Source organism: Peromyscus leucopus, chromosome 1 (assembly GCF_004664715.2).
Source record: "Peromyscus leucopus breed LL Stock chromosome 1, UCI_PerLeu_2.1, whole genome shotgun sequence".
Classification (NCBI taxonomy): domain Eukaryota; kingdom Metazoa; phylum Chordata; class Mammalia; order Rodentia; family Cricetidae; genus Peromyscus; species Peromyscus leucopus.
The window spans coordinates 16,541,761-16,569,178 of record NC_051063.1 but is presented as its reverse complement, the minus strand read 5'-3'; the positions used below and the strand labels follow the sequence as shown (position 1 = coordinate 16,569,178).

Genomic DNA, 27,418 nt, shown 5'->3' with positions numbered 1-27,418 from the left:
TTTGTATTTCCTTGTCTTACTTCCATGGCCTACAAGGGAGACTATGATGCTGATGAAGTATTACAGCTTCAGCTGCTATGAGTAGACTACTGACCTAAACCATCTGTTGAGCTTATATGATTGTGTATCCATTATGTTCAAAGTTAAAGGTAGATATAATGTACCCTTACTCACCTCCATACTGCTCTTTTCCATGTTTATTAGCAGATGACTCTATGATTTCTGTGCTGAATATTGGTGACCTGCCCTCCATGTTTCATATATTGAATCTTAGTCACAGACAAGATGGTGTCACTGGGTGTGGTGCTTGTGAACTTACTCGGTCATCAAGGCTTCATCCTCATGAATGGGATTAGCATCCTCAGAAATGTGTTCTGAAGAAGCTTGCTTGTCCCTTCCGTCTAATGGAGGCTCCAAAAGAAGCCATCATTTATGAGAAAGTCCTTCCCAGATGGTACCCACTTCTGGTACTTGCTCTGAAATTTACCACCTTCCAGAACTTTGGGCACTAAACTTCATTTATTAGCTACTTAAGTGCAGTTGAAATTGACCAAGAGTGGACCGTAGTCCTTAGATACTTTTTAACTGATAAAGTTTAAGGAAAAATTGGTTCACTTTTATTCCTGTCTATCCTAATTTGATAAACTGGATAAATGCCCCAATACCATTTCAGTGTTTATTGATTTTAGAACCATTGTTGCAAATGAGAATGGGCTATAAGGAAGTAAGTGGGAAAGCCATGCTCCCAAGTTATAAAGGCTGTGCAGTGCATCACAGAGCCTCTCAAATACTCAGAAAAAATGTTAAATTTTATCATAAGCAGTAATTAAGAGATTCCCATTCCCCTTTTATATTCAAGCCACCAGATCTCCAATAAGTCTCAATATACAACTGAAAGGCAAAACAAGCTATTGGATAGCTGCATTATTCTCAAAACTGTAGGTTAGAGGTAAGAAATAATAGTGGCACAATTACTACAATTCTTGTAGCTTTCAACCAAAATCATGTGATGAAATAGGAAAACTCCATAGCCCTCTAGATTTCAAGATATGAATATAATTCAGATCCCCCCTACCCTGTAATAACTCTTAATCAAGTAGTACTAGGAAGTCATCTCGGACAGAGCAATAATTGAGTTTTAAGTCATTAGTCTTTTATTTAATTTTTATCTTCCAACACAAATGTGGAGTCACACTTTGTTTTTATGGGGAAATTCTGGTGTATGAATACTTTGAGAGAAATGTCATGAGCAAGATGTATTTATTCCTGATATAGACTCAATGGGTCATTATTAAAATCAACCTTACAGGCTCACTCTCTGGTCACTGCAGTCAGGTATCTCATTTAAAACATGGGGTATTTAATCCAGGCTATGACAAAGACAGCTAGAGGGTACACAGAGTAAATGGTGTAAGGGACCCCATGTAATCTATGATGCAAAACAGCTTCCACCACAAGCAGCTTAGAAACAGGCTCCAAGGCAATTGTAATCTAGTCCCTGTTCTTTCTTTCATGTTGAAATTGTACTCAACAGTTACAAGATGTCACAACTGGATGCTCTCAGGTGCATATGATTTGAACAAGTGCAAACGACAGCAGAAAGAATGGTTTGTTTTGATTAAGGGAACTGGGGAGAACATAAGGGAATGGGATGGTCGAACTGGAACAGGGCCGGAGTGGGAGAGCAATGAAAGAGATACCATGATAAAGGGAGACATCATGGGGACAGGGTGAAACCAGGTGCTAGGGAAATTCCCAGGAATCCACAAGATGACCCCAGCTTAGACTACTAGCAATAGTGGTGAGGGTACCTGAACTGGCCTACCCCAGTAAACAGACTAGTGAATACCCTGTCATCATAGAGCCTTCATCCAGTAACTGATGGAAGCAGATGCAGAGATCCAGAGGCAAGCTGGATCTAGGCCATGCTCCAGGAGTCCAGTCGAAGAGAGAGAAGAGGAATTCTATGAGCAAGGGGCACATCAAGATTATGATGGGGAAACCTACAGAGACAACCACACCAAGGTAGTGGGAACTCATGAACTTTAGACCAACACCTGTGGAGCCTCCATGGGACTGGACTAGGCCCTCTGCATAATTGAGACAGTTGTGTAGATTGATCTGCTTAAGGGACCCCATTCCTGGTCATGAACAGGCTTTTTAGAGCCCACTACCTATGGTGGGACATCTTTCACAGCCTTGATACAGGGGGAGGGGCTTGGACCTGCCTCTACCGAATGTTCCAGGCTCTGATGATTCTCCATGGCAGGCCTAAGGAGGAAATGAAGGGGTGGCCTGGGGGAGGGAAAGGCCGAAGGGGCAGGAGGAGGGAAGAGGGGGGATCTATGGTTGGTATGTAAAATGAATAAAAAAATTAATTAAAAAAATGAAAAAAAATTAAAACAAAAAGGGAACTGGGAACTTGGGAAGCCTTGATTACCCGATGGAAGGAAGGGTGGTAAAGGGAAGTGATCTTATGGTAATGAGATGCCCAGATGTGTCGAGAATAAGAAAGTACATTAGTTTGGGCATAGTGAAGGTAGCCAAGCAAGGGGATGACAAAATCTGAACCAAGCTCCCAAAAGGTGAGAGTAGGAGCAGTGTGTAGAAAGCTTAAAGGAGAAGAGAAAGGCTCCCTTCCAAGATCAGGAGAAACAATTCACATAGTCCTAATGAAGAAAAATGAGAACAGTGGTTACTGGAACGGGGCAAAGCAGCCAGACACCGGACAGTGGTGCCAAAGGAACACCAAGACAGCTTGGCGATGCTTGGCTGGGGTGGCAGAGTTGGGGGAGAAAGGGAGGGCCTGAAGCTCACAGGACTGAGGAAACACCGAGAGCAGGAGGGTGAGGTGTCACGTGGAGATGCAGGAGTGGGCATTTGAGGGAGCTGGGGAGATGCTTCTAGACATTAAAAAATTGCAGTAACAATGGGAAACCAAGTCAGGCATCCAAAGCAAGATTCGGTGATGCTTCTGGTGACAAGGAGAGAGAGGTGAAGGCCAGAAACACACTTTTACAAATAACATCCGGACAGGTTATTGTTGAAGCCAGCAAGAGGTGTGAGTTATTATCAAGAAAAAAGGGGTGCTATGTTGAAATACTTAAAGGAGGCTCAGCAGGTGAGACTGTCTCATTGACTAAATAAAATGTAAAAGAAGTTTTTTTAGGGCAAACAGCTCAGAGCACATGCTAATAGGCCAAGCTTACTATATTAGCTCTATTTAAATATTAAAATGAAAGCTATATATCATGAGAAATGCACCTAACAGTAAGGTACAGAAAGATTGGAAATGAAAAAAAAGGGGGGGGGGAGAGAGAAAGCTTTCATTTTCCAGGAAAGTATGAACAGAGAGAAGCTGATGTAATTATATTAATACCAGATGAGCTGAAATGCAAGGCCATTGTCAGGAATGAATGAGGCTGTTGAAGAATGGCAGGCAATGATTCACTAGGAAATACAGCCAATTGTAAAATCTTATGAGCCTAGGAACACAATCTCCAAACACATAAAGGAAAAATTTGACAGAATTTCAAGGAGAAATTGATGCAATCTCCCATGGTAGAAGATTTGAAATTCTCTTAAAAATGACACAAAGGAAAAATAACAAAACTTCACATGGTGTGCCTTCAATGGGTGAAAGCCACGAGAAAGGGAAGGAAAGCCACGAGAGGAGAAGAAATAGATGTTTAAGGATGAGAGGAAAATGGAGCCACCGAAGGGCTGGCAAAGTGGGAATAAAGGTGGAACCCCACAAACAGAGCAACAAAGAAGGTTATTGCTAAAAAAAAAAATGCTTCCTAGAGCAAGATCACAGAGGAAGTATGATGTGAGGGTGTGTGTGGTCTATGTCAGGAGAACCATCTTAGAATACCCTGATAAAAAGGAAGAAACAGATCAGGCTATTTTGCGACGGAGGGGAAACAAGTAGGTAAGTCTATGGCCTTGATTTCTCTCAAAGGCAGGCCTCTGTTGAATACGAGGGGATGAGTCATCAATACATTTGCTGTTCCTATCTAGTAGTGTCCATGAATGCAGTTTTGGCAATACAACTTTAAAATTCATGTGTGAGCAGAGGGCAAACTAGCTGGCAATACTGAAGAGGGCTGGTTTCTAGGGAGGATTGTATTTTCTTACAAGATGACAGGTTTTGGATAAGTAGAGGAGAAATGAATTTCAAGAACTCTATGAAACTAGGAGAACGTAGAGTACCTTTTAGATGATGCCAAGCAGGGCTGCCTCACCTACTGGAAACATCAACGGACCCATCTAAATAGGTGTTCCTAGTGATGTGAGTTAATTGGCTGTGTTGAGGAGAAGGATGTTGCATTAGTCATAGAACCGGGAGCCTCAGCTGAATTGGTTAGATTTGCCTAAGAAAGTATCTCATGGAGCTTTTTAAAGATAATCAAAAAGGAGTTGAAGGATAAGAAGGAAGAGGAATTTCACCTTGCAGTATCTTTTTGTTCTCTATGCCATGTGCCTGGTGAATGAGGATTACTTTACACCAAGACCCTCCCAACTGGTTCTTCTGGATTGTATGCAGATGCCTTTCCTCTAAGTGAGGTGATACCCCAATTTACTCCTCTGCTTTTACAAAAAGAGAAATTCCTACCTTCTGTTCCCCTCATTTGTAAAGCATCTAGTGCTGTCCACACTGTCCCCCAGAAATGGAAATTATATTAAGCATGACTTTATGAATCCTTAACATTTCTGCCCATATGTGGAGAGATGAGCGCTTACTGCTTGCTCAGAATACATTTCCTTAGCCTGGAGCTGGGAGGGTGTCACATTTCTTAATTTGCCTAGACATGCACTCAACCTTTTCCTTGGGGTTCATAATGAAATGACAATTATCCAGCAGGATCCTACAGGACAGTCTCATAAAACACCCTGACAAGTCTATCCAGTATCATTTACTTTTATAACCTCTAATGGCTCCTAGAAGTTTTGCTAGAACTGCCTTTCTAGGAGATTCCAAGGCTACTGAAAATTCCAATCATGGTGAGGGTTCATCATTAGCTTTGGCCTCAGCATCTAAATACTATCATAACTCAGAAGAAAATCCCCTCATATCTCATGGAAGGAACAAGCACGATAGTCTCATGGCCATGGACTCTAATTGCTTGTTTGGCAGGGTATGTACTTGGGCATGTAGATATTCAGGTATTAGAGGTGTCTCCAATTTCTCTGTTGTCACCCCAAGCCTGGAAGATTCTGGAAGCCTTGATTGACAAGGGTGTGTGGATGTCTTCTATGAATGCCCTGCTTCCTGAACCTGTTATTTCATCTAAACATTTGGTTGCCTTCATCACCAGCTCACTTGGCCTTTGTTTCCTGAGAGCCTGATGGGAATCTTCCCAGAGTGGGCAATTGACTCTGATGATTTGGATGCAACAATTGCTGAATAAAAATACTTTTCACACTGACTGACCATCACTGGTTTTACATCTCATTACTCACCAAGTGAGCCTGAACATTCTCAAGTGAAAGGTAAAGGTGCCATTTTTTCCCTCCTACTGGGAGAGTTGCAAAGATCACCTGTGTTCATAGACAGGAAGACTCAGCTCTTTGCCCAGCATATATTAAAGACTCCCTAGTGTTAGCTCATGCTGTTTCTCTTCACCCTTCCGGAGTGTCTCTGGTATCTCCACATCTGGAAGACACTTTGAACTGATGTAAGACACATTTAAGCAGCATCTCAACAGTACTACAGGAACCTTACACAGATGTTCCAGAGCTTCTGAGGTACTCAATCGATTTTCCATCTGTTCTACTTAACATATTAACATGGATGTTTTCTTACTAAATGTGTAGTGACAAGAAACACCCAATGACTGTCAATTTACAAGCAAAGTGGAACCCCATCCCTAAGAGAGGCTCAACTGAACTTCCCAGGAGGAAACTAATTTTATATTCTCCTTGGCTCATTTGGTTGAGATAATCTGAAGTATTTAGGTGAACCCAAACAGGAAAAACACAGGAAACTTGGCTACACATACTACACACACTTCATTAGAGCCAACATAAAAAAAAAAAAAAAATCCATCAGTGCTGGAGCCAGTGGCACCTCTGGAGAACTGTGAAAGCAAGGCTAGGAGGGGAAAGGGACACAGGATTGAAGCAAGCATTTGGGAGCATGCAGAGTGCCTGCCACCTACGGGGCTGACATACCAGTTCCTTCTTCTTCATGCATTCCATGAGGATGATGAACAGGTGCTGAGCTTGGGTGCGAGTGTACGTGAAGGTCTTCTGTATTGTCACCAATAGCTGGTCCCTTAGAGATTCATTGATAAGTCTGCAATGAAAACCAAGGTCAGTCAGGTCAACTCAACTCCTATTCAGTGTGTGTGTGAAGCGTAGTTTATCTTAATTTACACATAGTTGCTCATAGTTGATAGGGTGATGTTTCAATATACTAGAGACTATGGACTAATAAAATCATCAAGGTATTTACCGCATCCAGCACTTTATACATTTATCATTTCTTTGAGGTGATAACATTCAGACTCTCCCTTCTAGCTATTTCAAAACACCCAGCACAGTATTCTTTACTACCCTACAGTGAAGCTGGAACATTATAGAACACAAGAGAGCACTGGGGATTTATTTTTAATCAGAGTTACTTCTTCCTGTGGTTTTCCCACAACAGCTGTTTGGAATGTGACAATTTACAAAGCAGTGCATTTGAAAATAAATTCATGTCTCAGAACCTCACAGGGTGAAATAGGCAGTGGCCTTAGTTATTTGCTGCCATTTCCCTGTTCCCATAGTCATGTGTTTAGTGCCTGCTACCCCAAGTTCTGCTATTAAAGATGCCTTCAGTTGTGTTTTCTACATCTTGGAAAGGATATTCTGTGTCGTTTCCCCAAAAACTGTAATTTATAACTAATTATGGGAAAAAAAGTTACATCTCAGCAATGCATTCTTTTCAGCATCAATATGTGGTGATATTGTGTTCCCCAATATATTGTGTACCCTAATAAACATATCTGGGGGTCAGAGAACAGAACAGCCACAATCTTAAACATAGAGGTTAGGCAATGGTAGCACACACGCCTTTAATCCTAGCATTCCAGAGACAAAGATCCATCTGGATCTCTGTGATTTTTAAAGCCACACTGGAAACAGCCAGGCATGGTGACAAATGCCTTTAATGCCAGGAAATGGTGGCAGGAAGCAGAAAGGAATATAAGGCTTGAGGACCAGGAACTAGAGCCTGTTAAGCTTTTAGGCTTCTAAGAGCAGTTCAGTTGAGATCCATTTGGATGAGGACACAAAAGCTTCCAGTTTGAGGAAACAAGATCGCCTGAGGAGTTGGTGAGGTGAGGTTAGCTGTGGCCTGTTCTGTCTCTCTGATCTTTCAGCATCTACCCCAATACCTGGCCCTGAGGTTTATTTTTTTTTTATTAATAAGACCCTTTAAGATTCATGTTATATCAATATAATATGTGGACATCAGTAAAATGTTTATTGTACAAACATGAAGACTGGCATGTGATCCCCAGGACCCCCGTAGAAGCCAGGTATGACACACACCATCACTCAGGAGGCAGACATGGAAGAATCTGGGGGTCCCTGGCTATCCAGCTAGCCTAATCATTGAGTCCCAGGTCCCAATGTGAGACTGTCTAAAAAAATGACAGTGGATGGCTCCTGAGGAGTGATATACCAGGCTGACCTCTGGCTTCCACATACATGTATATACAGACACATATGTGCACATGTATTCCCCCACAGAAACAGGCACATACCCCCAAGTGGAAGTAGGAGTTAGGTTGCTACCTTAAGAGCTTTAAATGTTTGGTTTTTTTTGTTAATTAAAAAAAGTTTTTTTTTTTTTTTTTTCTAGTGAGCCAAAGTCTGATTCATAGGAAGCAGCATTCTTAAAGCATAGTACTGTTTACTTCAGTGTATCTCGTCTGTGCACACTTAGGTCTCAGCTACTAATTTTTAACACCTCTCACTAGCCTGGTGAGAGGGGCATCTGCCAGTCACCAAATGACCAAATGGCAAGGGAATGGAAACATATTTTGCTATGAAGCAATAGCTGTTCAAAACTGGGAGGATAAAAACTCTTCTCCAGGACAGTGGTAAAATAATATTTTCTGCCTATCACTTGTACATTTTACACATTACACATTGCCTTCATTATTGAAGTATCAGCAACTCCTAAATAAGATAGAATATTATTTCATTTGATGCTGGCAGGAATCCTGAAGGCAAGAGATTTGTTTAATTTTACAGGCATGGACTTTAGTCAGACTGAGCCAAAAACTGAGATCCACACAGCCCATAAGGCATGCCAGAAGCAGAATACCACCCAGTACCCTTTCATGCCACCACACTGCCTCTCTCTGAAGCATGGGCTTCACAATGTTGCCTCCCTTCAGTGCTGTGGCAACTACAGCAGACAGTTGAGATTTCCTTCCGCAGGACAAGAATCTTGAGGATGCCTTTCTATCGGGGTTCCCAGGAGCACAGAAGGTTGTTCATTGTGGTACCCTTACTTTGAAAAAAGTCTAAGCCCAGGGATCCTGAAAGTCCTTCGTCTGAGGATCAGAAGGTTGGGTCACCTCACATTCACTCCTCACTCAGGAAGAATAGTGTTGAACATGCATGCTTAGAGAAAAGTTCAGGCGAGGGTGAGAAAGGAAATCCCAAATGTTCTTTTAATATTAAGTGATTCTGTATGACTCCATGGCCTTAGCATCAAATCAGCTTGAAATCATCCATCCATCTGTCCATCCATGTCCATCCATCCATCCATCCATCTATCCATTTACTTACCCACTCACCCACACCCATCATTCACTCATTTAGAAAATTCATGTGGACATCTACTTGGTTGTAGGCACTGTGGTATATGTCAGGGATGTATAGATAGATGCAGTATGGTCATGCCCAGCCTCCAGTGGAGTAGAAAAACATGGATTAGGCATTCAGCCACAGTTGTCAGTGGTAGAGAAGTAGAGGAGCTGGTGAGAGGTGACCTGGGGAAAACTGAGGACATGGAGCTTTCCCTGACACTTGCAGAGGAATGAGCCCTAGAAAGGGTTGAAGGTAATAAGGGTGGGGAAGGACAGACAAAATGGCCTGGTTTGGAGAAGGGAGAAAAGGGTAGTATGGCTGGAGCATGAGCATTGTAGATACAAAATGACCCCTAATGGTCTCTCTGATAAATGTGTGGCCTCAGCTTGGTGCTAGTGGGAGACGGAATCTCGAAGAAGTGGTTAGAATGACAATGTTCCTTATAGTCTCAGATGTTTGAGCACGTGGTCTCCAGTTGGTGGTGCCTGTTTGGGTAGGTTTAGGGGTTATGGACTTGCTAGAGGAAGTATATCACTAGGGCTGGATTTTGAGGTATCAAAGCCACATACTACATGCTCTCTCTGCTTCCTGCTTGTAACTTAAGACATGAGCTTTCAGTTTCAGTTCCAGCTGCCATGTCTGCTGCCTCCCCCCTGCCATGGTGAACTCTTAGCCCTCTGGAATTGTGAGCCCCAAACAAAACCTTTCTTCTATAAGTTGGTCCTGGTGTTTTGCCACAGCCACAGAAAAGGAGGTAATATGGAAGCACTGCTTAACAGGAGGTTTGGAGATGCTGGGAGCATGCCCCAGAGGGGTCCAGGCTGCTTCTCATGCCCCAGCCAGGAGCTTGGATGGCTCTGTTTTGTTCCATGTTCCTGCTAAGATCTGTCACCACACCAATGGGCCAATTATCTATACCTTCAGATGTGAAAAACTGACTCCCCAAATGCTTTCTGCTTCTATAAGGTGCTTATTTCAATTGTCACAGTAACTAAAAGCTATTGGGGGAACAAATCAAAAAGTAAACAAGATGAGAAGGCTACAGCGAGAGTTAGCCAGGACAAGATCATGGGACCTTTGGAGACTATGTTAGAGTTTATTTAGTTTTTGACACATGGTCTTACTATATATCCAGGCTAGCCTCGAATTCACAATTCTCCTGCTTTTACCTCAAAGTGCTAGAATTACAGGCAAGTGCCACCATGTCCTGTGAGATCTGTGGCTTTGCCCCCACAGCAGTGAGAAGTGTTTCAGTAGGAGAGAGACCCATTTATATTTATGGTGCTAATTAATTCTCCCAAGACTCAAGGCATGAACAGTCATACCTGGTCATATGTCTACTTGACAGGCAACCCAAGAGGGTAAGTCTAGAGAGTTCTAAAATATCAAAAGTGTATAATGTAGCACATGATTGACTACAGAAGGGATTCTTCTGATTAGTCACTTGATAGGTTCAATCATTCATCAGCAGGTGTTTAATTTTGATAACAACTCAAAATTTGTTCTCTACTGCCAGCCATCTGTAATGCAATCTGAATTCCCTGAGATCATTAACTGTTTGAGAGAGCTCTCTGTCAGTTCTATCCAGTCTGCCAGTTTGTGAATTAAAGAGTGATGTGTCATTGACTTAGGCACAGTGTTCACTAGTTAGGCAAGCTTAAAGACTCACCTACGAGTTCTATAGTTTTGAGTCCTATTTCATATCTGACCGAGGGGGTGGCTTTGGCTAAATCAGTTAGCAAGAAGAACTGTACAATGGGAGCAATAGCTTGGAGCAACAAAGTGGAGAGGCTCGTCCCTGATGGAACAGAAAGGATGGAGGAGGGAGCCATCACCCATGGAACGAATGTGACTGGGGAAGCAAAGGTGACATGGTCCATCTGAAGCATCATGTTATATTTACTATACTCCAACCCTGCTTCAGTTTTTCCCCACATCTTTCTGATTACATCAAAAGGAAAATATTATTTTTGGTGTGTCTCTGCTGTTAAAAGCACCCCACTGTTGCCAATCTCTTAACGGGACATATGAAGCTCAGATGCCTTTGGCTGAAGAGGTTTAATGACACTGCTTTAAGAACAAGCCTATAGTACACATTTCCTGTATTCACAGCACCGCCTAGTCTACCACACCCCACAGGAGTAGTGGAAGAACAGTCTGTGAGGCAGGCAGGGGGCTGTTTTGCAGAGGAAGGAACTGGTGAAGGTACTGCAGTGATAAGTCACATAGCTTGGACCTCAGTGTTTGGTCTGAGTCTGTTTATTTCACTCTTGTCCCATGGTACCAGTTTTCCTGTGTCTTATATCACCCTGTTACTCAATTTCCTAATCATGTACACCATAGGGAGAAATGTCAGCTCAATTAGTTGTTAGAAAATGCTTTTCCTTTGTGTATATGTATATGTATGTATATGTATATGTATATGTATATGTATATGTATATGTATATGTATAATAATGTCCGAGAGGGACAGGTGGGGAGAAGAGAGAAAGAATGAGAAAATGGGAATGTTGGAAGTGTTCTGACTGGCTTAGGGAAGGTGGGTCTAAGTGGGGCTTGGTAAATGAAGACACAGAGCGTTTAGCTGCTCAAAGGTTTGGCTGGCTTTAGACTCTCCTCTGTATTTTCCTGCTGAGCTTCTGCCCCCTATTTGCAACAATGGTTCACTTTGTTTCCCTGTCTTATTTTGTGGACACACATTTTCATGTCTTTGAGAAGCCTGCTTTCATGAAATTCTGATTTCTTTTTAGTTCTTCCCATTTTTTCCCTACTATAACAGCACCAGAGAGGAGAGATTGAAAGCTATTTTACCATGCTATTTGAACATCAATGGATCTAGAGACAACCCCTTGTTAGATTTCTTTTTATGGCACTAGAGTAGTGATTGAAAACTTCTTGACATCAAAACATGGTTGTAATGTTACATGAAACTGTAGCTTTAGAACCAGGTCTGTGACAGCGTGACTTATTTATGGAAACCACTAATTTGTGGCTCCATATGTATCAGTGTTATTTTAGGTACACCTCAAATTAGAGGGCTTTTGCGACCGAGGAAAATCTCTGTACTGTGGCATTTGTGGTTCCATTTAAATGCCTCATGTATGGCCTGTAGTTTTTTAGATGAGTCACAAAGTAATTTAAAATAGGTCAATGTTTACCCAGGGCTCAGGATAGCCAGCAACACGCCCCCTACTTTGTAATTAGTGTTCTATTCAAATGCTGCGAATGCAGCCCACATGTAGAAATACTTCTCCCAGAATAAATTTAATTATCTGCAGTATCAGATTTTTGTTCCTAGATTTGAAAATTAAAAAAGCATCTAGAATTCAGTGAGACTCCAAGAGCTAATCTTAGGTTAATTAACAGCTTTCGAGGAGAGCGGTCCTCCCGAGACCCTTGCAGATGCTGTGAGATGTTGCAGACACAGTGTGAGAAATTTTCCTTATATAAATAAAACTGTGAATACCCACACTTGCTACTTAAAAGACACCATTTCCAATGGAATCTCTAGTTTACTAAAGAAAACAGAAATTTTGTCATTTATTTGAAGCCAAAGCAAATGCCTAAATGTTATGTAAAGGACACCCAACGTTGTCCTTGATGAGACCCTAGAGAATAGTGATCTCTTTGATTGCCCCTCTTCTCTTTAATTTTCCTGTCCCCCTCTTTTTGATAAAAACCATCACTTTCTTTCAAGTGCTGTACCTCTGTTGCCACACGTCATGGTATGGCTCATCTGTAGAGGCCGGACAGCCTTTAACAGGTTCTCACCCGCTGGCTGTGTGACCGTAAGACTAACTCAGCTCTTATTTATCCCTTTCATATATGTAACATGGAAGCGATGAAGCATTTTTCATAGACATGTGAGTTACATGAGTCCATCCTCATCAAGGGCCTGGTGTGTAGCAGGCCTCGTGCGAGCATTTGCTGTTATTCAGCTCTTATTATGGTGTCTTTAGGGAAGAGTCATTGGTAGATTCCTTTTCGTTAAGTAGAATGGCCCGTGACGGCAGCTGGTCCTGAATTGTAATTTCTGAAGAGAAATAAATTTCCCGTTTGAGAGAGATTAAAGAGCTGCAGTTCTTTCTTTCTCTTGGGAAATTGAAATATTTAGATTTAGAGAAGCTTAATTAAAATGGAGTTTTGCAAGCACCCCATGCAGACATTTGCATGCTCATCCTTCCATTCATTCACTCATTCAACAAATCATACTTAGACCTATTGCTGTCATAAGAGTGGGTTGAGAGATGAATGCTGCTCAGTCTTAGCATCAAGGAACTAGTAATAGTATTCCCTCTTGAGTAGCTGATATTGTTAAGAATCATGTGTCCTTAAAAGTGGCCACCTAACCACTTACACACATTTCCAAAATTCTGTTACTTAGTTCTGTGTATAAAGCCTTCAACCTTTTCCTTTTGATTTAGGTGATTATCAACATTTATTCAGTACTCATGGTGTATCAGGTTTTTTTTTTAGACTTTGTTATCTGACCAGAGTCCATTTTCTATGGATGTCATTCTCATACTTTTATCCCTGCCAAAAGCTATATGTAATGGACAGTTGTAGTAAAATCTGTGCATGCTTGGGCCAGCTTTAAATGACCAGGGCAAGTCACCGCCAAACAGTAGGTTGTTTCCTTCCTTGACTTTATTTCACATTAGAGTCTGCTTGGGGTGGTGAGGTAACAATAGCACCTGTAGGCTTTAATAAACCCTGTTAGAAACACCAACACAGAGAGATTCTGAATTCCTGAAATACTGTCCTGGCTCACCTCATCCTCCATGAACCTTGGCTTGGATCTGTGCTATCTTACTCATCTGGAAGAAAAGACTGCTAATTGGCTTCTTCCCTATTCTCCTCCAGTTCACCCTCCATGGTAATGGTTAAATGGCTCTTCTGTAGAAGGATCATGTTCTAGAACACTCTTAAAATTCTGTAATAGCTCCCCATCACCAGCCAGATGGCATCTTAATTTGCATATGTCATTTAAGATTATCTGTGGTCTCTTCCCTAATCTAGGTACTCTTCTGTTACCCTTATATATTTTCCACAAATACAGACTCTCTGAAGCCAACTGGCCTCTTGAATACCTCTGTTCCCATGAACATGCTCTAACTACTGCATGGAATGGTCTCTGCTCCTGAACTCTTTACTCAAAGCCTATTTAAACCTCAGCTGAAACTATCTTCTGTGTGAAAATCTCTGATTACTAGATACCCTGGGAAAAGATGGTTTTATTCTCATATTGCATAGGGCAGTTATTCTTAAAAATGCTCAGCATCTGAAGATATTAAACATTTCAGTGATACTTAGGTAATTTTCCCCACACAGAGCATAGCAGCTTTGGCAACTGGAAGTAATTTTATCACACAAATATCAACACAATAAATATATATAATAAATAATTGGTAGAAGATGTAGTGATATAATTAAAACACTTTGATATGGTGACTCTCATTGGAATCCATTTCCTTTCTTTCCTATTGAGGGCTCTGAAATAGATTATTTGGTTCTTTCAGTCTCTATCTCCTTATTTGTTAATAGATCTGGCATATGTCCTTAAGGTTGATGTTTTTAGGTCAAAAGGTCATGTGTGGAAAAATACCAAGAACTACCCCGACACATAGATAGTGATTAATTAGGATTTTTTTTTTATGTACCTGAGAATTTTTCACACCTTCAGGGGGAGTCCTAATGAAACCCAGCTCAGAGCTGAAAGAAGACAACTAGCATGCAAACCATCCATATGGTGAAGAGACTGTAATGTTTCCGTAACTGTCGGATGAAACAAGCCTTTGAATGAGAAGGCAGAGCACCGCTGAAAGCCACGTAGCTAAGCTCTCACTGGGGGAAACACATCAGGTGAAGTGGAAATAGGCTGGTGATGACAAGGCCCCCAGAACTAATCTATGTCATCCCAAAGTCAAACAGGTGGGGATCCAAACTCATGCAACTCTACACCTCCTGCTTTTCCAGTTTTGATCCTTCTGAAGTCTCTATTTTCCAGGGAGGGCCTTACCTGGAAGATTCTGCTGGCGGGATTTGAACTTGGAAGAAAGGAATGATTCAACTTTAATCATTTTATGCATGGAAAAAAGGTGAGGTCTTTAGAGGCAAATGGACTTCCTTAACAGTACATAGCTTGTGAGAGCCAACTGGGTTAGGAAGAGACTGAGAAGGGAAGAATCAGATAATGATTTATATGAACCTCTATGTACAGGCTCACTCAGTGTATTGATGAAAAGTTAGTGATTTGTTTAAATGGCTGGATGCAGTGTTATCTTCTGCTATATACATGAGAATGGTCTGCAGTCTATGTATGAGAAAATTCAGTAATATGACTCCAGGAAGCCACTGTGTTCCCAGTGGAATTCCTTGTTTTTATCAGCTGCCCAAAGTTCCTTTAATTAATTGAAAGCCACATAAATATTCAACAATTAGAATCCCTAAGAGCAAGTCTGTTGTTTTCATAAAAGGATGGTTAGATAGAAAGTTGGTATAGATGGAATGGAACACAAATGTAGGTTGGCTAGATTGTTTGTCTCTGAATAGCGAATCTACTACAAAACAGCCTTTATCAATCAAGACAAATAGCAGTTCTTATCTTGGCTTAATGTCTAGCCTAGAAGAAATTGTTTACCTGGGCTATTCCTGAGGGCTCTAGCTACTTAGTGAGGTAGAACCTGCCTGTTATGGGACAGGACATATGCACACTGGTGGAACAGTATACTCTCTGATAAATTTCATTAGTGCTACCCACAGAGGGACCGTTTCCTATTTAACTCTCACTCCTGAACTCCCAAATCTGGAGCCATGTATGGTAACACAGAAGGGCCAGGCATACGTACCAAAGGAAACGCAAGTGGCATGGCAGGGTTGAGAGCGGCAGGTGAGCAACTGGTACTTCTGATAAGAACAAGCTTTGAACTCTGTTTTACAGGTGGCCTTTCATAAGACCTCCTAGACTCTGCGCACCCTGGCTGCTTGGATGGCATGTTCCATTACCCATGTATTTGTGCTCTCTTCTCCCCTTCCCTGAAATGCCAACTTAGTGATGATCAAAGGCCTTTCCACTTTGTCCTTTGTTGATCCCATAACTGCACTTTCTCTCCCATGCACCTTCCAAAGTACTATTTCTTTTCTTTTTTTTTTTTTTTATCATTTATCTCACTCTTCTAGATGCTAAGCTTCCCAAGGGTAGGGAATTTAGTGCTTTTGGCTCCCTTGTGTGTTTTTGCCAGTGTCTGGGCTAGGGCTTATCCTATAATAGTTACTCAAAATGTATTTCTCAAATGAACAAATAACATTGAATGAAATATCAAATAACATGGGAAGTTTATCAGAATTCAAGCATTTCTAGTTTGGTGAAAACCCACTGTGGAAATGAATTTCAGCATTCAGTCATTGGTTCTAAGGGACCATTTAAGATTAATCACAATTTAATTCAATTTCTTAGCCATAACCTAAGTGCTCAGGGCCTGTCCAATGGATGGCACCGAGGCAGATTCTATCATTCAAAAAGTTCTACTGGACAGCATTGCTCTTGATGTTAACAGCATTGCCAAATGCTCCACCTTGGGCTAGGGCTAGGGCTAGCAGGATATTTAAGTACAAAACTCCAAACAGAGCTGCCTTTGTGTATGCCATTTCCCATTTCCCCTCCTCCCTTTGCCTGTGGCTATGAGTGTGCCCAAGAGTGAAAAGGAAGCATTCCCAGGAATACAGCAACTGCCACATGGTCAGGCAGATTTTCTGCCAAAACTGTAAGTCAAGCAATATACTCTGAGTCCATTCCAAGTAAAACTGATCAGTGAATACCACTCATAGCCAGGCAGTCAGGATTTTATTGTTTTAGGCCCTGCATCAAAGTCAGAATCAGAGCTGGCTTAAGGAGTATATGGAATCCTTGGGGAGACTAAGCTGTGGACACACCTTCATTGGATATACATTAAATGTTGGCTCAAGATTTATTCATGAAATTAACTAGCATGTGAGAGAAGAAAAAAGCTGGATGCATTCTACTTTTCATGTCTGAAATAACTCTACTCTGGGATAAGCAAGATAAGCCTCCTACAGTCACTGGGCCATCTTCCTAGGATACAATATGACATGGGTGCTAAGAGTGTAATTCCAGCCCCAGCCTGCCTGAGAAGACCATGGTATGGTGATATTTTATTTGTACTGAAATGTGATTTTAATTTTATGTTAATAAGTAAAGTTGCCCTGGGGTCAGAGCTATTAGAGCCATAGCAAGAGCATGGTGGTTAGAAGAGCTAGGTAGATTTCTGTGTGTTCAGGGATACAGCCAGTATTGGAGACATACGCCTTTAAGACCTGGAGGGCGGTACTTACAGGCAGTGACAAGGCAGTCATGTGGTTGGGTTTATAACCAATGAGAAGGCAGAACAGAAAGACTATTTAAATACAGAAAAACAGGAAGAAGCTCTCTCTCGGGGAAGTTAGGAACACTGCAGGAGGTAAGATTTTATCTCTGAGCTCTGACCTCTCGGCTTTCTCTTTTACATTGGCTCTGTGTTTCTTATTTTAATAAGATGATTGGTTACATCTACACCATGGTGCTACTAGGAAAAAGTTAGCAAATGACATGACCTTTCATCCTACATTTTCTTATTTCTACAATGGGATCAATATCATAATTACCTCATATTACAAAATAATATATTTAGATCAAGTTTTTGCATGTAGAAGCTTTGCAGTAATATATAAGAGACATATTCATATTTATAGATACAATTAACTCCAGCATATCAAGGATGTTGTTGGAGATAGGGGTAGAGGTATTGGGGAAGAGCAATGCTATGTCATATCTTTAAGTAGTTTGTCAGATTATTTCTTCACACTCTATTTTCTTCTTCCACATGGTGGGATATTGCAAGTTTTCTCTATTTTTGTTCCATATTCTATGATGGATTAATTCCTTGCTTTAAAAATTTCAAACAGCTTAGTTTATGTGTATGAGTGTTTTGCCTGCATATATATATATGTACCATGTGTGTTCCTGGTACTCAAAGAGAATAGAAGAGGACATTGGATCCCTTGGAACTGGAGTCTAAGATAGTTTCAAACCACCATGTGGATGCTGAGAGCTAAAACTGGTCCTCTGAAGCATCAAGTGCTCTTAACTGCCGAGGCATCTCTCCAGCTCCTAATTCCTACTTTAAAAAAGTACTATTTCTTATTTATTATCAATAGTAAGTTGTGTAGTCAACCTGTCCCTCATTCCATTTCTAACTGGTTCCCACTGGTAAGGAATTTCTGGTCCTTCATTTCCCATGCCTTATCCTTGTATGGAAATTCTTACATGGCCAGATGATTGAAACGCTGATATGTTTTGACATGTTGATCAAAAAGCAACTGCTTCTTGTATCCCAAGTATCTTTGAAGTAACTTGAGTTCTTTTCTCATTGTGTAGATAATTCCCTGTACTACTTGTTACTCACCTTCAGTCTTATAGATATGAGGCTACTTAAAAGAGTGTCACTTTAATCCAGTGCCAAAGTAGACATTCACAACACATTGACTGTGAGGTCTTCTTTTTGTCCAGTTTCATTGTTAATCTAACACACTTGGTCCTTTTATCTGAGCCTAGGTATAGCCTCAAAATCATTCTTAGTGCATTTCAGGAAGCCGTCACTGACTGATGTGAGTTGATGCTCAAGAGGAAAATGGTTTCTGACTCTTGTACCAGAAATGATAAAACTGAAACACACCATCAAATGATGAAAACTAAGGTGATCACAGGCTTACAGAAATCCAAATCTTTGGCCTATCCCCAAACACGGAATTATGTCTACTATGGGTTTATAGGAATAGATTCTTTAATGCTTATCTAAGACCTATAGGAGCATCTCTTTGTGATGAAGAGTTATGTTACATAAACTATCCAAAGAACATATAATAAGCATGAATATCCACTCAGTAATGCAGGAACCAACTGGAGAGACTTTTGTTTCTTGTTTCTTTTGGCAAGATTAGTACATGTATCATTGGATCCTGCTTTCAATGCATTTTCCGTCTTTTCTGTCAAAGAGAACTTTATATCAGGTTGTCAGTGCTGTATACAGTGTATGAAAATGCTGTGATCTATGATCAGTTCTAGAATTCCATGTGGATTCCAGGCAAAACCTGTTAAGAACATTCCAGACATTTATTATTAGTGGTGTCTTTGGTGGCAAGTTAAACCAGTATAGTTTCAGCGGCAGGGTCAAATGTTTATTAAGATGCTTCAGAATTAACTTCTTCTAAAGGACAGGAATTAAATTCAAGGTCGTTGTTTTGTTTATGCATTTGTTTGTTTGTTTATTATTTTATGTGCATGTATATCTGTGTACCACTGTGCGCTTGGTGCCTATGAAGGTCAGGAGGACACAAAATTGGGCGAGTGGGGAGGTAAGGTGGATCTGGGCATAATTAGGGGAGGAGTTGCGGGTGAATTTGATCAAGATACTATGAATGAAATTCTCATTAAAATTAGAAAGATTTAATAAAAATTCTTATTTTTAAAAGTGAAAACCAAGCATATGGAAGGTTGGGACTATAGTTTTTCTCCCCGATGACTAGAATGTCAATGACAAGTGAGGTGGGATGGCGTCCATACTTGTCCTACTGTCTGTAATCTTCCCGTCACCCAGAGCATTTCCTCCTCCAATACTGATTTTCTCATCTTTTCCCATTTGTCCACCTTTTAAAATTGCCCATGTGTTTTCACTAGTCAGAATATTCTTTGAAGGGAACTAGTCAGAGGGGAGGCAGCAAGTCTAGGGGAAGAAAGCGGGGTTGGGGGGAGACAAATCACAACAAATTATGACACACATATGTGAAAATGCCATGAATACCAACTTAAACATAAAAAACCCCAATAATTTGCAAAAGAGCAGAAATTAAGGACACAGATGATCTTAAGAAATCTATGTAAATAAAAGGCCTAAAGCTAATAGTCCTATCAAAATGAGTATTTTAGCAATAAAGTTGTCTTGTAGGGGAGGGTTTTCAAATCTGATTAGAAGCAGGCACAGCTGGTGTAGGAGGTGATTCAAGGTCAATACACTTTTGGATTCAGCTGGGTTCTGAAGACCAAGTGTGGCAGCAGGTACATCGTGCCTGTGTCAAGGGTACAGTGACTGGAAGAGCATGTGCACCAGGCACAGAGACTGAGGAAGCTACTTTGGAAAACACTAGAGGTATCAGAGAACTTTAATCTGCATCTAATCTAAATGAGTTTAATAAAATGGGGTTCCTGGATTTTTTCTTGTTGGGATTAAGTGGGGCACATGCATTGTTATCATTGGGATCGTCTGGGATTCTGGTTTCAAACAGTTTGTTGAGCTTTGCCTCCAGTCCATCTAAATCAGTACGTAAAGGTGTATGGTTAGTAGACACCTCTGAAATCATCCCTTACATCGATGGGTATTCTGGCACCTGTGGACAAGACAAGACATGTCTCTAAAAAGTGTTCTCTTCAACAGTGGTTTGTCCAGATAATTTCTGATGTAGTTGGCTCTTCATCTTCAATGACACATTTTCCCAGTGAGCCAAGAGTTGGGCAATTTTAAAGCATATTTAATGTAGGGAGCTGACTGGCCAACTTAGATCAATCAAACCTTTCTCCTTCATGGTATTTTCTTCTCTATGCTTGAGATATATTTTTTAAATCCATGTTTCATCCTCCCCACATTGACACAGTATGGGGAGATTTAACAGCAACCTGTCAGATGAAAGTTTTATTATACTTTGTGCTTTCTTGAATGAACAGTTGTTCTAGTTACATAGAATGTGGGCACTATGATGAGGTTGTATCTTTATTTCCCTCTGAGAAAAGCAGGTGATGCTCTCTTTCTGTGGTACCTTCTGCCACCTCAAAACTCAGGATTATTAGTACATTTAAAACTATTTGTTATATTAGTTTACATGAGATTGCATACACATTCCTGGAGGAACATTATGCTTCCCATATACCCTTGGTACCTAAAATAATTACTAGAAAATACCCAGTGATTTATTAATTTTAAAAGTCATGTTATCAGTCTTCTATTTAAGTATTTAATTAAATCACTTGGATGTATATATAAAGATATAGGTACTTATATATAATTAAGTGTGAATAAATATTATGTTAATTATTTTATTAAATTTTATTATATTTCATACATTGAAAATATATAGAAATCAAATTTAATTACATATATGTACACACACACAGTACTAGCATACCAACTGAAAAAATTTCTCCCCTTGACCATTTATAGTAGTATATACTTATAATCCCTGCTCTCAGGAGGCTGAAGCAGGAGAATTTAGAGCTTTAGAGCTCAAGGTCAATTTAAAAAATAACATCAATAACAAAAAATAGTCTCCTCTGCCAGTTCCTTTCATTTTGTTTGTGTAACAACCCTGAAAAAAGATTCAATCCAAAGAGGGCCAAGTATTTTTTTCTTCTTCTGCCATCTAGGCTGCTCCTCATTCAACACAGATCTGACAGGAAGGGGGAAAACAGAGTAGATTGATTATTTTGGCATTTATGAATAACTGACATACCATTGAACTCTTGTTGGGAATTCCCTACTCAGTGTTTTATCCTGTGCTGTTTAAGCACTTTGTGCCCTTATCAGAGCCCATGTGATCCTGTTGCCATGTGTTTGAATATTCATTACAGTGTCTCTGAGAGCCTTGGTCATCTATCAACAGTTCTATGCACACAGTAGGTACTCCATAAATGATGTCTACAGGAGTAACAGTAAAACCACTCCTATTCTTTGTGTTTGATGTTTCTAAGATTTCTTCCAAGCAAAGTATGAAAAAGAACCAGTTGGCATTTCTTACAGAAAGTTCTAGAAAAGAGATGAGGCAGATGAAATTAACAAAAACTAGAGTGGACACTTGAAATCAGCTCGGTTGACATTGGTTTCTTTCTTTCTTACTTGACATTCCAATTATGTCTATATCATGCTGGGGTGCAGGCCATCCAGATCAATTACTTTTTGCAGAAAGTAATACAGAAGAGTGATAGGGCTTTGACATCCTTCAGTGTCAGCTGAATCTTTGGAGCAGCGGGAGTAAACATTTGTAGTCATTGCACAGAATGACGTGCCCCTGGGAATACTGACTATTCCTGGGTTCCTAATGTGCCAGATTTTCTGATGACTTTCCCTTATCTTTGGACATATGATGTGTATTTGGAGAGAAATGCTCTTCACATCTCTGTGAGAAATTTGCAGTCATAAATCGGAAACCATGCAATGTAGTTTTCCCTTTTCATAGCTAGTTTATTCTAGCTGATCAAAAAAACCTATTTTCAACTAAAAAAAAAAGAATGGCTAATATCAAGGAAAAGAAAAGAACCCATGACAATTCTTATTTAGTTCTCTTTAAGCAGAAAAGTCTAAGAATATTTTTAAAACACACACACACACACACACACATACACACACACACACACACACACACCCCACACCCCACAATCTCCTACACCATTCCCATACCACACCCAACCCTCATCCCATACCACATATACTTTCTCATATTCATCACATCTCCACTGTTACTATCCCTCCACACCTCCACACAGCCTACACACACACCACACCCCCCCCTCACACCCATCACCTCATACCACACCCACCTCCCCCCCATGGGCCCCATACCATATAACACACCACGAGAGTAAGACTGCTCATGGCTGGGCAGTGATGGCACATGCCTTTAATCCAAGCATTAGGGAAGCAGAAGCAGGCAGATCTCTGAATTTGAGGCTAGCCTGGTCTACAGAGGGAGTTCCAGGACAGCCAAAGCTACACAGAGAAACCCTGTCTCAACCCCCCCACCACCACCAAAAAAAGCGACTGCTCCTGCTCACATGTTCTTCACATGTGAGCAATCCATAACATAGCATATATCACTAGAACATTTGTATATGCCTCACTGATAGTTCCCCAATAGTAATAAACAAACTATTAAAAATCTTTTAAGACATGCTTTTCTTTTTGGATACTAGCTGGTTCTGCCTCTTTTCCAGAGTATCTGCAATTTGTTAAACTCAGGTGATAAATTTTGGACAAAAACCCTAAAGTAAATATAAGCATTGGTAATGAAATTGTGATGGATGAGGGGTGCTGACTCAGAGCACAAATGTACTCAGATGACATTCTCATGCTGACATTGTCCATTGTCAGGTACTTGTTCACTGCATGACAAATGAAAGGCCAAGGTCCCATTTCTCTGCAGCCTGAGACTTGAGGCTGACAATTGTAAGGCAAAGGCATGTCTGATTTCAACACCAGGAAGCTGCATCCTGAAAGGTGTTCCAGACACCAGGCAATGCTGTTCATCTGCTTAGTCAAACAAGGGAAAGCAAGGTCTTTGTATTTTAAATGCTAGGTAATTAAATCTAACAGTTCCTGGTAGTATTAATATTTGTGTTTATGGGGTTTAGTCATTTGCCATTAAGAAGGAAGCTTTGATAATAATTCTAGAGTAATGGAATTAATTAAGGAAAGTGCTTACTGATCCACTCTGAACTATGACAGGTAAACAGAAAACCCATTATGATGATGAGAGAAATATGGACTTTGGCCATTTCTTCCAGGTACCACATGTCACAGAACAGATAGGGAGGAAAAAGAGAAAATACAGAATTTAATTTGATCCTCGGCACCACACACACAAAAAGCATTTAATTGCGATTGTCTTCTAGTGTATCCAAACCCATTTGCGCTGTGATAGACACAGTCTGTCTCTTTCTATCTCAAGCAATCTCATTCAAGGGAGATAATCAGTTTTGCCAATTATAATTCACTTCCAGAGTTACTCTTTTCCAATGCATATTCTCTTTCCAATTCATATTCTTGGAAAGTAACTCAGTGACAAGCTAGAAAGGTCACAATGTAAGGGGAGAAAAAGTCATCCCTCTAAGATTTTAAAATGTAAAACTATATACTGAATGCACACTCTCATAGCCTTATGCCTATATTATTTAACAATCCATAAATGAAATTAACTTTAAATATTTAAATAAATCCTCAAATAAAACAAATCAGTAAAAATATTAATTTAGTCTGAAATAAAAGCTTTGTAATTAGGATATGTATGTTCCCTATATCTAATTTTATTTGGACAGTAAGACATTTACTTACATAGGTTTGTTTATATGAATATGTATGTACATATGCATGTAATAGAATGTTTGATTCAATTGGATACTCAAAAATCAAAGAAGAAATCCTTTTTGGTGAATGAAGGCTAGCTGTACCAATGTTTTTCTTCCCTTCCTTCCTTCCTTCCTTCCTTCCTTCCTTCCTTCCTTCCTTCCTTCCTTCCTTCCTTCCTTCCTTCCTTCCTTCCATCCATGCTTCCTTCCTTCCTTCCTTCCTTCCTTCCTTCCTTCCTTCCTTCCTTCCTTCCATCCATGCTTCCTTCATTCCTTCTTCCCTCCCTCCCTTTCTTCTTTCCTACTTCCTTCCTTCTTTCCTTTCTTCCCTTCTTTCTTTTCCTTTTTTTGTACATGTAAAGAAAGTTCACTGCCACAAAATAATGTTCATTGGAAATGACTTTAAATTGCATGCACATGTGTGGCTAAATGATTTCTTATCAAGCTAAATAGGCAGGCTAATCCCAGCAGTGATTCAAGTGGCACACAGAAACATTGACTTCATTTTATCATGATAAATTTACCATTGCTTTCCTGAGAGTGTAGGTTTCCATCATAGCACTATGCATAGCATCTGTGTGTGTGTGACTACATGCCAGTGACTTCATGTGAGTGACTTCAAATTCTTTGACAACTGCCCATGGGCCATATGTTTATGTAGATGCTATGTAGATTGGGAATTTTACATACTTAGACTATAAAGTAGTTAGAACTAAGAATGCCCAGTGAAGTTAGAAGTGCAGGGTCCTTTTGAGTCTTAATTTGGGGATGAGAAGGGACTCATAACTTGGACACAAGATCATAATGAGGAATGCACTAATTTTGTATGTTAGCAATACATATGAGAACTAAAAAAATTAAACATAATTATTGAAAAAAGCTGAGTAACTTTTGTGCTCTTAAAGTTTAAGGGAGTCATTGAGGCCCTTCATGAGCAGAATAGAAACATGTGTCATGAAACACACTTCAGTGGATTTTGCTAATAACCCAGATGGATGACTAGTCTGAGCTCATGGGCTGTACGGACTTGGACAAGGCATTTACTTCTTGTCCAGTAGATGAAATTACCCACTGCCCCTTCTAACTCTAAAATGCATAACTTTCCTCACATATTTAAACAGAAATAGTCAGAGATAGCTTTATGCGAGATTTCCATATGTTCAAAACACACAGCCTAAAATAATGATAAAAGAGAGGCAGCAGACTCTGGCTATCACTGGGATAGTCCCAGGTATCCAGAAACACTGGAGGACACCTTCCTTTTTCTTTGGTTTTGTAGGAAGGAAAAGGAAAACTGCATTCCAAATGCAAACCTGTATCTGCTTTGTGGGTATATAACAAAAAGAGTCGGCAAACACAGTGCATCAACAACCACAAACTAAAAGCTATCTAACTCCATTTCCAGACAAAAGGAGCATATTGCTATATTTAAAGAGATGAGGACTATGACAAAAATTTTAATTAAAAAACAGTTAAGGTTATAGAATACTACATTATTAGTCAATATAAAGACCACTGGGCAAATGGCCTCTTTTCAGGTGCTCTGTTACAACATGGGTCAGTCCTTACTCCTAAAGAATACAATGAGGGCAATTTAATTAAATTTGCTAGCGAGCAAGTTTTAGCTTCAATGAGGATGTTTTTTAGAACTACCAAATCTCTAGGTATCAAATCACTGCCATGGCGTTCAGTGCTGGGTTAGCAGCCGTCAGCCGTCCATTACTCTCCACTTCACAGATGTTGGTTCGGGCATAAACTAGGTAAACACACTGTTTCTGTGGCTGCCAAAACAAGGATTAAGATAGCACAAGGGGAGACGATACTGGCTAACAGGTGGAGGAGGGAGTGTCCTCCACTGGTTAGTTCATCTGTCATTTCATTACTGTAGGTGAACGCTTGTCTGCCCACCAGCCTTATTAGAGCATTTGAGGGTGGTGACTCCAGGTTGTTTTATGTATCTTAAGGTTTTGCACAGTTCATGGCACCCACTGGACACCTACTCTAGATTTATTAAAAGGCCCTATGGAACTTCTTTCTCTTAACCACTTGCTAGAAAAATTGGGTAAGAAGTTTTTTTTTTTAACTTAAATGATGTGTGTGTGTGTGTGTGTGTGTGTGTGTGTGTGTGTGCGTGCGTGCGCACGCACGCACGCATTTAAGATTGACCACTAAGGATTTGGTAACTTATCAGAGGACTTGATTCTCTCTCTCTCAGCAGCCATTGATTGTCTGTCTGTAGCTCTTCATACAAAATTCTCAAAACAAACAAAGAAAAAAACCAGAACAACATCATCCAAAGGCAGAAGTTAAGTGACTCTCCCTGGTTGTGGTCCTTAAACGTATTCACACCTTGTTTCAAATTACTCTCATGATCTGTAAGAGTGCTCGGACCTTACTATGCCGCTGGTGGAGAGACCTCCTTCCAGGAAGGTCAGAGCTTTGGACTTTAGAGAGTAGCATTTAAAAACTGGCAGTCCAAGCAAAGCATATAGGGGTGAGGAGTTCCGGGAGCAATTCACAAAAGACCAGAGCTGTTACCAATTATAGAGGTTTTACCTTCCAGGTCAATAGAGAAGTACCTGATCACATAATCTTCCAAAACATAGTCTTCTGGCAGCTTTGCCATGATGGGTTTAGACTCATGCCCAAAGGTACCCAGCTTATTTCAGAGGCTACCCTGCACTGTTATCCAGATTCTGTTTGCTTCATTTATCACAACCTAGTGCCTGCTTCTCCTTCCTTGGGGGAGGAAAAGAGGGAAGGAGAAGTGAAGGTACAAGAGTACATCCTTTAACTTCTCTTCCCCCCTCATCTTCATGTGGTCTCAATGTAGCATTCATGGATTTCCCACTCCGGGGGCATTTTAGATGTTGTCCTCTGTTCTTCCTCTCTGCCATCCCACAGTCAATATTTAGATAATTGTTCATAGCTGGCTAGGATGTGAGGTCTTGGCTGAACTGCAGAGAATGTTCTCTGATGCCCTCTTTTCCAAACTTTAAACATGAGCTTTGTATTCAGGAGTCTACCATGGGGCCTGGTAATTTACCTACCCGCCTTCTTCTGAATATTTATGCCCAAATGCCAGGATGTCGGATGCCCGTCCACTCCCGTCACAGACCACGACTGGTACAGGAGGGGTGTCTCGGAGGTACTCCAAAACAATCGAGATCACGTTGGGTCCTCCTTCCACTATGAGTGCCACCACAGGAACCCCTTGGCCGATTCCTGCATTAAAAAAGGAAAAGAAAAGGAAAAAAGGAGAAAAGAACACAAAGCCAGCAAACCAAATAAACAAAAAGAGAAAAAAAAAGCACAAACTAAAATTACTGAGCATGGGGGAGGTAATGAGATACGAAAGGATAAAATACTGAGTGACATTTGTAGAGAACTCATTAGTAGAATTTCCACCCCCAGAAAGTCCACATGACCCTGCCCAATCCCCAC

The 27,418-nt window shown here is 40.5% G+C and overlaps 1 protein-coding gene across 44 annotated transcripts in view; it reads right to left on the bottom strand.

Annotated features, from left to right (window-relative positions):
* Trpm3 (transient receptor potential cation channel subfamily M member 3) overlaps window positions 1-27,418 on the bottom strand; it is an 834,738-nt gene that overhangs the window by 169,329 nt on the left and 637,991 nt on the right. For 43 of the 44 annotated variants that reach the window (XM_028894749.2, XM_028894795.2, XM_028894968.2 and 40 more), the window contains 2 exons: window positions 27,025-27,199; window positions 6,175-6,298 (listed from right to left, as the gene is read on the bottom strand). In XM_028894749.2, coding sequence (XP_028750582.1) covers window positions 6,175-6,298; window positions 27,025-27,199 — 299 coding nt within the window. Of the gene's footprint in view, window positions 1-6,174; window positions 6,299-21,023; window positions 21,304-27,024; window positions 27,200-27,418 lie in introns of those variants that run through there. The other variant, XM_037210540.1, reaches the window with a different exon arrangement.